The 14,570-nt window shown below is 34.0% G+C and overlaps 1 protein-coding gene across 1 annotated transcript in view; it reads left to right on the top strand.

The window, feature by feature from the left end:
- The window catches only part of Lrp1b (LDL receptor related protein 1B), a 349,921-nt gene that overhangs the window by 119,948 nt on the left and 215,403 nt on the right, over positions 1 to 14,570 (top strand). The window contains exon 20 of the mRNA XM_076928219.1: positions 4,822 to 5,021. Coding sequence (XP_076784334.1) covers positions 4,822 to 5,021 — 200 coding nt within the window. The remainder of the gene's footprint in view (positions 1 to 4,821; positions 5,022 to 14,570) is intronic.

The raw sequence follows: 14,570 nt of genomic DNA, 5'->3' as shown, positions 1-14,570 counted from the left end.
CCCAGGTGTTTGGTACATTCTGGAGGGTCCCCTCAACCTCCCTAGGTTGCCTGTTTCCATTTTTTTCTGCTGGTCCTCGGGGCTTCAGTCTTTTGCCATCACCCAATACCAGATCAGGTTTCCCTCTTCCCTCACAAGCCCATCAATTTTCCCTCCCAGGTCCTTTCCTCCATCCCCACTTGTGTTGTTTCTTCTCCCTCCTAAGCGGAACTGAGGTGTCTTCACTTGGGCCCTTCAGCTTTTTGGTTCTGTGGAATGTATATTGGGTAATCTGTATTTTTTTATAATATCCACATATTATAGAGTACATACCATGCATGTCATTTTGAGTCTGAGTTACCTCACTTAGGATATTTTCTAGTTCCATCCATTTGCCTGCAAAACTCAAGATGTCCTCATTCTTAATAACTAAGTAGTATTCCATTGTGTAATTGAACCACATTTTCTTTATCCATTCTTCTGTCCTGGGATATCTAGTTTGTTTCCAACTTCTGGCTATCACAAATAAGGCCACTATGAACATAGTGGAACATGTGTCCCACTGGCAAGGTGGGAAATCTTTTGAGTATATTACCAAGAGTGGTATTGCTGGGTCTTCAGGTAGATCTATTTCCAATTTTCTGAGGAACCTCCAGACTGATTTCTAGGGTGTTTGTACCAGTTTGCAATCCCACTGGCAATAAAGGAGCATTCTTTCTCCACACCCTTGCCAACATGTGTTGTCACCTGAGGTTTTGATCTTAGTCATTTTGCTTCATGTAAGGTGGAATCTCCTGGTCATTTTCATTTACATTCCTCTGATCACTAAGGACTTTGAACATTTCTTAAGGTGCTTCTCAGACATTCAAGATTCCTCTGTTGTGAATTCTTAGTTTAGTTCTATACCCCATTTTTTTATTGGGTTGTTCGGTGTTTTGGTGGTTAGCTTCTTGAGTTCTTTATATATTTTTGGATATTAGCCCTCTCTCAGCTGTGGGGTTAGTGAAAAAATTTTCCCAATCTGTATGTTGCTGGTTTGTCTTATTAACTATATCCTTTGCCTTACAGAAGCTTTCCAGTTTCATGAGGTCCCTTTACTAGTTCTTGAGCTTAGATCATGAGCATTTGGAGATCTGTTTAGGAAATTTCCCCCTGTGCCAATGAGTCCAAATGGAGAGATCGCCTATGTTCATGAATTGTAAAAATTAATATAGTAAAAATGGCCATCCTACCCATGGCAATCTACAGATTCAATGCAATTCCCATCAAAATCTCAACACAATTCTTCAAAGACATGGAAAGAACAATTCCCAAATTTATCTGAAAAGGAAAAAACCCAGAATAGCAAAAACAATTCTCAACAATAAAAGAACAGATTGGGAAATCCCTGACCTCAAGCTTTACTACAGAGCAATAATGATGAAAACTGCATGGTACTGGAGACAGACACGTTGATCAATAAAATAGAACTGAAGACCCAGAAATAAAACCATATACTTATGGACACTTGATCTTTGATAAACATGCCAAAAATATGCAATGGAAAAGAAAGCATCTTCAATAAATGATGCTGATCTAACTTGCTGTCTGTATGTAGAAAAAATGAAAATAGACCCATATTTGTGACCTCATACAAAGCTCAAGTCCAAGTGGATCAATGACTTCACCATAAAACCAAATACACTGAATCTAGAAGAGAAAGTGGGAAAGAGCCTTGAACTCATTGGCACAGAGGGAAATTTCATAAACAAATCCATATTTAACTTCCCATATGAGAGACAGTTCTAAGCTCCAAGGACATGAATGTAAACAAAAATAAGGGAAGCAAACTCTTACTTCAATGGTACCTTTGAAATTATAGATGAATATCACATTGCTACAGTATATATAATAGTTGTAAAAAGTAATTGTTTCTGAAGATCACAGAGTGGAATCCAAGACAAGCAAACATTTTCACATAGGCATTTGTACACTAGTTCTATTGTAAAGTAAAGCACCTATTTTGCTTATAGAAGAGATGCAGAAAAATATGAAAAATATATATATATTAAGTATTTCTTATATATCTAAAGTAGAAGGAGCTTTACCTTCGAAATATAACAGAGATCCTGTTAGGCCACTTATACTCAGTAGAATGGTATCTTCCTTCAGTATAGTAGAGATTTTCTTAGTATTGATTGGTCTAATCTGCAATTCATTTTGGGATTCAAAGTGATAAGTATGGAAGAAATCTAGAAACATAATATATTTATGCACGAACAATCTGATATAGTAAGTAACCCACTAGGTTGAAAGTATTAAAACAAATGCATATTTAGTCACATATGCTATATATAAGGTGTTGCATAAAAATATTACTAGATACTCACTAGCATGCTAATTTCTATTTGCTTTTTTAGTATTAATTCCTACAATTTTCATAATGATCTTTTTATAAAGTTGAGGTTACTGTTGGTTTTCTCAAGACTTGAGAAATTGTAGGCTCATAAAGATCAATTAAATCTAGGTTCACACAATCATAAGAAAACTTGAAATTTGAATAAAAGCAACTTGCTTCTAGGGTATACTACCTTAGGACTCCACATAACACTTGTTGAGAAGATGCTAATCTTCATACTACTAGATATTATAGTCTTTATTGTAATTATAGCACTATCACTTAAGACTAAATATATGTCATACATATATATGTATCTGTGTGTATGTATGAATATATATACATTCACTTCACACACACAAACATATATATGTATGTATATCATACACACATACATATATATATATATATATATATATATATATATATATGACTCCATAATATGTGACTCAGTTTGCAACTCATGCTACAATAAAGGCCCGAAAAGGCAATATTCTACACCTCTTACACACTCATAATCTGCAATTATGTCTTGTTGTATCTGAAAATCTGAACAAAATGGCTGCATTTCACAAGGAATTTTAAAGCTATTTATAAAAATAAGTTTCAAGTCCAAGTAAAGATAAATTTCCTTAACAAATTCCACCAATTATGATGCAATCATTTTTACTGCTACTGTGAAATAATTGTTTTAATATTGTCATGATCATTTGTATTGAATTCACTTATAAGGCCATTTTAGGTAAACATACTTTCTCATTTTGCCTCTTATCTCCCAGTGCTTAGAGGTATTTGCAACATAGTGTGGTATCAAGAGTTTTTTCACTATATAGTACTCCATCTGCTTAAGTAGTATAGTATGATGTGTTAGCTATTTTTTGTCACTGATTAAGATGAATGATTAGTGACCTTATATCATCATACATTGTTCTACTATATCAGCAACAAAGCACAATGATTTTGTTGATTATTACTGCACTTATTCTGTATATATCTAAAGAAATAGATATTTTTGCCTGGTGGTGCATAACAATAACAGAGGTCCTTCATTGTTCTCTTAGATCTTCACAAGAATATATCTCTTCAAACCTACCATGAACATATGAACTAACATTAATCAAAAAATAAATTGTGGGGAGAAGGGGGAACAATGTGAACTACATGTTTACAAACGTGTCTTTTAATTAAAGAAACACAAGTAAGGGAACATGTCATGAAGAACATAGTGAACACAGAAGCAAAAAACATTCAATTGTAACCTGGAACTGACATCGACTAACTACAAACTGATTGAATATAATTCTTATGAAAAATTTTAAATATCGTTTATGTAACCTTTTTGCTTTTCACTGTGAGGACTTGAATTTGAGCCTTGCACATGTAGGGCAAGGTATGTCTTCCTGGCAACCTCATCTCTGGATACTTTTAAATTTTAATCACATATCACATTTTTAAAATTTATATAGAATATTTTTACAATATAGTCTTGCTTATACATCTCTCAAATCTGATTAATTAAATGCTAAGAAGTCTACTTAGAAGAAAGAAAAGAGCTAGAATTACAGAATGGATTAATAAGCCTCAAATATGATAAGAAAAAGACATAAAGAATCCACTAACAGCTATTTGATGATAAGGTTTTCTGACACAAGTAAAATTAGTTTAAATACAGCATTATTCCCCAGTAATGTGTTGTTTATCTCTTTTTGTGTTTCATAGCATGCAGTATTAATGGTTAACCCAGCCTGATTAGAATTACTCTCAACAGTGTCAATACAAATTTTATTTTGCTCAATCCTCACTTACTGTCCCAGAACTTCTGATATTGTAGTTCAAAACTGCTGTGATATAGAAAGTGCTATGATGACAGACATTCTCCTCATGTGTCATTAGATACATAATGCTTGAAAGATACAAGTGGATCTTGTAAGCTTAAGATGTAGCAATCAAGTTCATTTAAATTTTCTAATTTTTATCATGTAAATATCAACAATTATACCTATATAATTTTTATTAATGATAGTGTCTATTCAAAGCAATAAAATGATTTCTGCAGTTTAAATGTGTAAGAGGTCAAAGTTGAGAGTAGATAGGTAGTAGATTGGGTGATAGATGGATCAAACAAGAATTGGTTGTTTTTTTCTTCTGATAGTATAGATACCTTTCACAATTTTACATCCATTAATTGTGTGCATCTAAGAGTTCACAGGTGTAAAAAGAATCTATGTTTTTTTTTTATATTAACAGGGACATATCTTTAATGTTAAATGAATATCCCAAACGTGTTAATGGCTCATTTGAAAAACAAAAAATAAGAACAGTTTACCCTGAAGCTAGTCATGAAAGCCACTGTTCAGTGATACACTAAGAATTAATTTGGAAATAGTGACACAAAAGGCAAATATTTTGTAATGTTTTACTCCAACAGAGCAGTCAATGAAATGGCTATTGATTTTGTTTTCTAGGAATCTATACTGGATTGATTGCTGTGAGTATCCTCACATTGGCCGTGTCGGAATGGATGGAACAAATCAGAGTGTTGTCATAGAAACCAAGATTTCTAGACCTATGGCACTAACAATAGATTATGTCAACCATAGACTCTACTGGGCTGATGAAAATCACATTGAATTTAGCAACATGGATGGATCTCATAGACACAAAGGTTTGTCTAACAGTATAAATATGTCAGTATTTTCAAGTACTGAAAATACTAATTTAAATATTTTTTCATCAAACATATTACTTAATTGAAGGTTAATATATATTTTGAAAGTGTCAGTTTGCTTCAATTATACTTGTCTAAATAAACAAATGGGCAATGGATTTCTAAATTAATATATATATATATATATATATATATATATATATATATATATATATATATATGTTTCTAACTGAATTGCCATAGAAAGATATCTTGATTAGGAAGGTGAGGTTTGTTTGTTTTGTTTTTTTTTTTAATTTCAGTCATGTCAATTTTTTTTTACTTTAAAAGTTGAAAATAGAACCTTTTTTATTGACAATAAAGTAAGACTTCCAGATCAAGTTAGCACATAATTAAGTGTACACTTATATTCTATAGCAGAAACAATATACAGCTTTCACATCACAATAACACTCAAGAAATTGTGTGTATATATATGAAATAGTATACACACACATGCACACATATACAAATATATATATATATATATATATATTTCAAACAAAAATCAATACATTGTTGTTTTTACTTTCTATAATACATTAGTTTCAAAGTTATATGAAATAGTTACAAAAGTGATATAAGTGTAAATTATGAGCTGGAAAATGAACATTAAGTAAAACTAAAGAAAGATGAAAGAATTAAAAAGAAGTAGGCATTTGATTGATCAAGCCTCCAAAAATGAGAGAAATATGGAGAACCATGATCTAGACAGAGCAAACTACAAATGACTGAAGTGAATTTTTGAAATGTTAGAAATGCATGTAAACATTTTTTTCCCATTGGGTAAAGAAACTGAAATTGTCTTGAATTAACATCACTTTGGTTATTTGATATTTTGATTTACAAACATCGCCTCAAAAACAAGTGATGCAGAGGACCCAGTTCCTTGGTACGATCTAATATAGTATGATTTTTGCTCTGTCCTTTAAGCTTAGGAGAGAATCCAAGAACTAAAGAAAGAGACACATACAAGAAAACAGGGAAGATGCTTTTACTTGTCAGGTGAGACATAGATGTATGCTAGCACCAAAGCCTCAGAAGTCTGGAGCCATGTGAGTCAAAAGAAGAGACAAAATTGCCTCAAAGCCTAGCATCACTAATTTTGCCTAATGCCCACTATGCTGATGTTTAAACAATTTCAATTTCCTAACAAGTACTGCTGAGAAGTTGCTGAATTTGCTCCTATAACAGAACACCATGGTTAGTTATGTTTATGTATATACAGTTAAATGTTAATAGAACAACTCTGAACATTAAGAAACCCCACCAGGATGCAATTAGAGCAGATAATTGGTTAATATCTACTTTGAAATGTTGATCACCACAAAACAAATCACAATTATACTTAGCTTTTAAAAGTTCTCTCAACCCAAAAGATCTAAAAATTAAAAGTTTCTTGTAGTTATAGCTTGACAAGATTCAAAACTTTATCTGTCCCTATAAATGCTGAGCCTACATTTCTAATACACAATATGTACTAGACTTCTGTAAGTATATAAATCTGTGCTAAAATTTACTGTATAGAAAAACACACAAAAGCATTTATTTTATTGGTATATATTGAAAATACACTGCAATATAAAATGTTTGTCTGTTCTTAAACTGAATTAGAGACATTTTAATATTAAATATTTGTAGGTAAAATACTAGATCTATTAGAAAATATTGACTCCATCCTCTGGATATATATATATTTAACTAATTCTCTGACAGATTTAATATAAAATTAAATGCACATTAACATTTTGTCATTAGTACAGCAGAGTGATATGGCACAAAAATGTTTAAAAATAAAACATTTGACTGAGACATTAGACTATCATGGTGTTACTAAGTTTACAAATGATTTTCAAAATACTTAGAGGCTCAAATAGGAAGAATATTAAATAGAAAAAATTGTTGCACAATCAATATTTTCTACTACGGATCTCCCAGAAATACTACTGAGACATTTATTGAGTGACTTTCTGCCAGGATCATGGTACAGGATAATAATTGCCTGGTACACCCTAATGAAGTGCTGACTATACTGAGCCTGAGTTACGCCAACTTCACAGTCAGTGGGAGGAAGGATTCATGTGCTGCATTGGTAAAGATGACTTTGATTGCTCCAGGCACTAGAAGGGTGTGCATATTTGACGCATAAAGTGATACTTCTTTATGATTTTGAGTGACATTTCTCTCTAACCACCTTTCCTCTTATACTGACAATATTTATTACTCTCAATTATTTATGTTGTTAAAATAGGAATCCAAACTCATTGGGAGAGGCATGCTAATCTAAAAAAGAAATGTGAGAAATGGGTAACCAAAGTTTCAGAGCCACATTCTGTCATACAGCAACTTTTAAAAATGAAGGTTCTTAATTCTTAAATTAAGCTTTATGCTTTAAAACATGTTTATTTCTCCAGGTTTACTCAGTTTCAACCATAAAGTAATTCTGGAAGTGAAGCAGATTTTATTTATATATGCTGATTTGTGTTTGAGATAAATTTCAAGTTGAGTTTGGACTCAAACTTGCTAGGTAGCTGCAGATGGCCTTGAACTTTAAATGTAAATGTATCTATCTGCAGAATACAGACATAGGCCACTGGTTAAAGTTTGTATGGTGTTGGGGCCTTGAGTGCATGGTATCGTGCCTTGCATCTCCCACAATATATATATATATATATATATATATATATATATATATATATATATATATATATATATGTATATGTATATATGTGTGTATATATGTATATATATATATTTCACAAACCTCTGTATTTTTTATTTCTTTGCTTTGAACATGATACAAAATACTAGAGAATATATTCAAGGCACACACGTGCCCAGCTGTGTCTTCCTGACTTTCTTTTTCCTATTTAGATTTCTTAGCAAGCCCAACATTCCTTGTATCCTGAACCAATATTTCATAAGAGTTTACAGTATACTAATCAAAATGCTGGCCTGGAAATGTTAAAATGGAATCATTTGCTCATCTTTGTAATCTACACACAGACACACATTCACCTAAGTAATATATAATTCTGTGTATTTATAATGATATTGTTTTATAAAATAACATAGGATAAATATTAATGACATAGTAAAATGTTAAAATTAACTTGGATTATTTTATAAATTTCTTTTAAATTACATATTCATTGATTCATATACAGTTTTTTTCAGATTTCTTCTAAATCATTCATTTCCTCATTCCACAATCAATCATTGATCCTTTGCAAGATACATTATTCTAAACTTTGCAATTACAAAGAAGTCCCTGTCTTCAAGTCAAAGTTATATGGGAAAAACTGCTTTGCAGATAAAGATCTGATTGTAGAAATGGAAACAGGTTTAGTGAAAGCTTTGGAGCACGGAGAACTCTTGGTTCTGAGAGGCTCTTGCAGTCTTTGCTACTGAGGAAGTATCAAGTGTTCTTTTTACAGAGAAAAAGGCACGTGTGGAGTAGACGGAAACTTGAAACAGTGTGTCTGTTAGGTGATTTGTCGATGGCTGAACTGGGTAGAATGATGATGACTCAAATGCACAAGAACAAATTGATGCTGTATTTTGACAAGCCTTATATACTTTGTAATTTTGTAGCCATCCTTTAGGTCGTAGGGAGCCATTGGTGGTGTTTAGTTTATAGAATGCTGTTATTAGTTTTGACAGAAGCATGGAAAATGAATGACCCTGGAAGGGCAACCAATTTAAACACTGTTAAAATTCTTCAGGAGAAAATGCTTGAAGTGACAGCTAGGGGAATAGGGATATAGTGTCATATTCAGTACTACCTCATCAGCTAAATAGGATAGGTTAGCAAACGTAACAGTGGAAAAATTAGGGATGTACATACCAGGTATGTGTTTTATATTATTGTCCAGTTACTAAAGAGAAAGTAGCTCCTATATATATATATATATTTAAATTTATTCCCTTTACATCCTGCTCACTGACTCCTCTCCTGCTCATCCCCTCCCACCATCCTTCCCCCATACACCCTCACCTTCTCCTCTGAAAGGGTGCCCCTGAGTATCCCCCACTCTGGCACATCTTAACTATTATATTGCATTATATAGCTTTAAATATATTTATTTCTTTATTTGGCTTTGACTGATTATGTTCTAAACCCACATACATTATCCATCTCTTATAAACACATCCATTCTTTTAAGTCCTACTGTGTTCAAGACTGTAGATGCTTCTATACTCACCCTATCTAGTACCATGAAATCCATTTAACATCAGTGAAGTTACTTCAGAGATTAAATAATTACCATAAAGTCACATAGCTCATAAGCAAGAGACTCAGGTGTAATGGCAATCTGCCCTGTTTCAAATCTTAAGTGTTTTCAGTCTTCTATAGACTTCATATTGTAAAATGATAAAAAAATTTTGCCTACTTATAATACTCTATATTATCAAAGGCTACAATGTATACATGTATATACATAGAAAAATTATGTCTATGAGAGTTCTTTAGAGCCCATTTAAATGGTATGGTAAATTTTCAGTATATTCAATAAATGAGGAAATATAGTAAATCCATAATACAAACAGCATAACTACATTCAATTTTACCTCATCAAATCCTGTTTTTTTGTTGTTGTTTTTTTGTTTTGTTTTGCTTCTTTAGTGGAAGAGAACTAAAGCAATGTAATTTAAAATAATAACTACTGCTTTAGATCAGTGGTTCCCAATTTGTGGGTCACAACCTCTTTCAAGAAACCCTTTCTGAAAGACTTTTTCACAGAGATCACATATCTAGCATATCTGGTATGAACATTACAATTCATATCTAACAATAGCAAAATTAAAGTTATGAAGTAGCAATAAAATAATTTTTTTGCTGCAGCATTAGGAATGTTGACAATAACTGCTTTAGTTTATCTCAGCTACAGAAACAAATTCTTCTATCTGCAGCATTTTATACATAACACTAACCTGTTACTCCAGGTCTATAGTCTGGAAAACTCAAGATCCAGATGTTGGTATATTTGACACTTCTAGATGCCCTGCTTCATAGAAGGGCCTGAATGTATCCAAGGGTCCTTTAATAGAAACACTAATCCCAATCAGTAGCTAAGTGTTGATAGATAGATAGATAGATAGATAGATAGATAGATAGATAGATAGATGATAGATAGATAGATAGATAGATAGATAGATAGATACATACATACATACATACATACATACATAGATAAAACCAACTAATTCCCAAAGGCTAGTATGTAATACTGTTACGTAGTTTGTTATTTTCAAACTATCTCCTGAGTTTGCAGAAATTTGTAAATCTTACTTGGAAATTCCTTTCACAGTATTTGAGCTCTTTTGTCTTTTGCTTGATACTTGTTACTAAAATAAGATGAATAAAGTCTCCTGAAAGGAACTTCAGCAATAACAAGATATAAACAAACATTCTGATTCTATAATGAAAACCAAATTAAATACCAGAAAATTCTATAGAGAACTAAAATTCATTCAATTTTATCAAAGAATATAAATTCAGATTTAGTTCCCATTTTCTATTAATTGTTTCCTTGAAGTCATGATATATTAGGAAGATGCTGTCTTGTCAAAGAAAAGGTTGAACATGAGAAGGTATTTTTGATATTTCGTTTATTGTAGTAGCTTTTCCTCTGTTTTTGGGCTGGTTTCTAAGTGCATGGGCAGAAAAGATAGACATATGTTGTTGGAACTTTTACTAATTTACATATTTGTGTGATGATCAAGTGCTGTATAGAATTATAAACTATAATTCATTATTGAATTTTTTTATGTAGTGGACAAACTAAAAAATTTTATGCAATTATGTTGACTCTCCCTATTCCTTTAAAGGATAATGTATCCTCAGCCTGAAGATGTTCATTATACAAGTGTCAGAATCAGTATTCAACCTTGAGGATTAGTCACAACCTACATCCTATGGGTGTTTCATATCTCTGAGAGTCTAATTTATGTTTTAAAGGGGCTGTTCTCTATGGCTTTTTAAATATCCAAATCATATCCCATAAACACTGATATTATGAGAGTCTAATTTATGTAGCTGTCTCTGTGGCTGTTTTTAAATATCTGAATCATATCACATCAGTATTGATATCATGATAGCATGCTACTGATGAAGTAGTATAATATATATTAAAAGAAATATGGGGTCCCCAATGGAGAAATTTGAGAAAGGACTGAAGGAGCTGAAGGGGTTTGCAACCCATAGGATGAACAACAATATCAACCAAACAAACAGCCCAGAGTTCCCAGGAACTAAACTACCAACCAAAGAGTACACATGGAGATTCCCATGGCTCCAACTGCATATGTAGCAGAGGATGGCCTTGTTTGACATCAATGAAAGAAGAGTCCCTTGGTCCTGGGAAGGCTTGATGCCACAGTGTAGGGGAATGCCAGGGCCGGGAGGCAGGAGTGGGTGGGTAGGTGAGCACTCTCATAGAGGCAAGGGGAGAGAGGGTGGGATGGGGGTTTCTAGAGGGGAAACCAGGAAAGAGGTAACATTTGAAATGTAAATAAATAAAATATCCAATTAAAATTAATAATAAAAAACCTCTTCAATAAATGTATTTAAAAAAGAAATATGGAAAATATAAACACAACTTTTATTTGAGTTTTTGGTCACTTAAAACACCATCCTCTCAGATCTGTACAGACAGGTAAGCTATGGAAGACAAGGTGTGACTCAGAGGTTCTGTTGCCACAGGCTTCTAGGCTCTGGTCCATAGGCTAGGACTTCAGTATGTTTCTTTTTTGAAATTAAGCCAAGGTTAAACCAGTGATATTTGTTTATAATTAATTTATTTATTTACATTCTGTCTGTCTAGTAAATATGTGTACATTCATGAGTGAAGTATGTGAATATGTGTGCTTGTGTGTATATGTCTCTGTGTGTATGTATGTGTGTGTCTGTGTGCAGGCAATTCTTTAATGTTAGATTCATCTGCTGTTGCTTTTACTTTAATTTGTTTTGAGAAATGAGTCTGTTATAGAACATAGAGCTGATTCTGTTATTGGGCATGGCCAGTGAACTACTGGGATCCTTCTATCTCCTCACTCAATTTCTGGGCTTTTAAACTCAGAATGATACTTAGATTTGCCTTCTGGTGGAGACCAAAATAAGGTACTTATGCTTGTGAAACAAACACTATTAACCACTGAACCACCCCCTTTAGCCTAGAGACGGGCTTTTTGCTTGTACTTGTTTTTCCTTTTTGTTGTTTTCAAAATTATTGGTATTGTTATTGTTTTAAATCAATTATCTCCTTACTTCAGCTTCTCCCCAGGACAAACAATACACTCAGAAATGCTTGTGTATTACATTCCTTTTCTATTTTTATTTCAGAAGCATGTTCATAATTTTGCTACTTGAGTCCTAAATCAGATACCTGATTATGCGAATTCTGGAAGATGGATGTGACCATTAACCCCAGAAATCAAATGTAAAGAACAAAGATGAAGGGCAGCAAGTGAATTTATTATTCATTTGGCCATCATTTATCAGTACTGCCATCTATGAAATTGACATTGACTCTTAGGACCCTTAGAGACATGAGCGAAAGTGTGCATATTTGATCAGTATTGGCCAAGCTGTATTCTATAGATCTTTTTTTTTTTCAGTTTTGGTCTCACAGAATCTTATCGGTGTCAGGGAATTTCCCCCATACAATGAGCTGTGCAGGCAATTCTCAACTTTTTGCCTAAGATATTTCAGTATTGAAACCATCAGTGGACAACCTTCATTTGCATCTCATGGTATAATCTATTAGAGCTGTGATCCTAAAAAGGGAAAATCTAGGCCACATAATATATTTGCTCCTTCTTACAAGTTGATGTCAGTCTCATCATGTAATGGTCAGGCTTGTGATGTGGAATATGAAGACTGTAACTGGAGATTTCCATTTGGCACTCATGGAACTAGAACAGGACTCCATTGAGGATGATAGTTTTCAGTTTGCTGATAAGTCTTTGGTTTCTCTTCCTATCCTCGGGCTTAAAGGGGAAAGCTCAGCAGCTTTCACTCACCACTGTTTAAATGATCTGCATGCTGACATACAAAGTAGTGCTGAACTGGGCTCAAAGCTTAAGGCAAAGAAGATAAATAATCTGGGTAGAGATGGCCCATGCCTTTAATCCCAGCACTGGGAAGCAGAGGCAGGCAGATCTCTGTGAGTCTGAGACCAGCCTATTATGCAGAGAGAATTCCAGTATGACCAGGACTACATAGAGAAATTCTGTCTGGAAAAACCAAAAACCCATACATACATACATACATACATACATACATACATACATACAAACAATAAAATAAAGTTGAAGAAGCCAATCTTCATGAATTTTATCCTGTTTTTAGCTACTTATTGGGTATTTCAGGCCCAAGCAGAAAATTATTACTGTTAGTCAAAGCAGCATCAAAATATATATCACAATTCCAGGAAAGTAAGGGGACAAAGTGTTGAATTTATATAAAGGATTCTTTGTGTTATTCTCTGTAGTTTGTCTCTTTTTTCTTTTTGTAGGTTATAATTATGTCTCATCTTTTATTTTCTTCCACTAATTTATTTATTTATTTGCTTTATACCCCAATCACTGTCCTCCCTCTGTCTGGTTTCCCTCTCACACAATCCTTTTTCCCATTCCCCCCTCTTCTTCTCCACTGAGAGGGTAGAGGACACCTAGGATATCTCTTCACCATGGTACATCAAGTCCCTAGGCTTGGTGCATTCTCTTCTATAGGCCAGACAAGGCAACCCAATTAGGGGAACAGAACCCATAGACAGGCACAACTTTAGGTATAACATCTGTTCCAGTTGTTGGGGCGCCCACAGGAAGACCATGATGTACATTTGCCACAAATGTGCAGGAAGCCCCATAGGCCCAGTACAAATATGCTTTTTGGGTAGTAGTTCAATATCTGAGAGCCCCAAAGTGTCCAGGTTAGTTGAATCTGTTGGTCTTGTGGAGTTTCTATCCCTTCAGGAGCATTCAACCCTTCCCCAACTCTTCCATATAACTCCCTGAGCTCCATCCAATGTTTGGTTATAGGCCTCTGCATGTGTTTCAGTCAGCTGAGTGGAACCTCTCAGGGGACAGTTATGCTAAGCTCTTGTCTGCAGCATAACAGAGCATTGTCAATATTTCCAGGATTGGTGCTTGCCTTTGGGATGGGTCCCAAGTTGCATTGGTTGACCATTCCCTTAGTCACTGCTCCATTTTTGTCTCTGCATTTCTTGCATACAGGACAGATTTTGGGTCAAAAGTTTTGTGGGTGGGTTGGTGGGTATTCTTATCCCTCCCCTGGGATCTCTGTCTGGCTACAGGATATGACCAATTCAGGTTCAATGTCCCCACTGCTTGGAGTGTCAGATAAAGTTACACCCATAGAGCACTGAGAGCCTTCCTTATCCCAGGTCTGTGCCACATCCTAGAGATGTCCCACCATCCCTTACCAGCCAACAATTTCCATTAATTCTCCTGCCTCTCTGGGTCTCTCTCCTGTCTCTCCCA

This window comes from Arvicanthis niloticus, chromosome 2 (genome assembly GCF_011762505.2).
Source record: "Arvicanthis niloticus isolate mArvNil1 chromosome 2, mArvNil1.pat.X, whole genome shotgun sequence".
NCBI classification, from domain to species: Eukaryota; Metazoa; Chordata; class Mammalia; order Rodentia; family Muridae; genus Arvicanthis; species Arvicanthis niloticus.
This window is presented reverse-complemented; position numbering and strand designations above follow the sequence as displayed.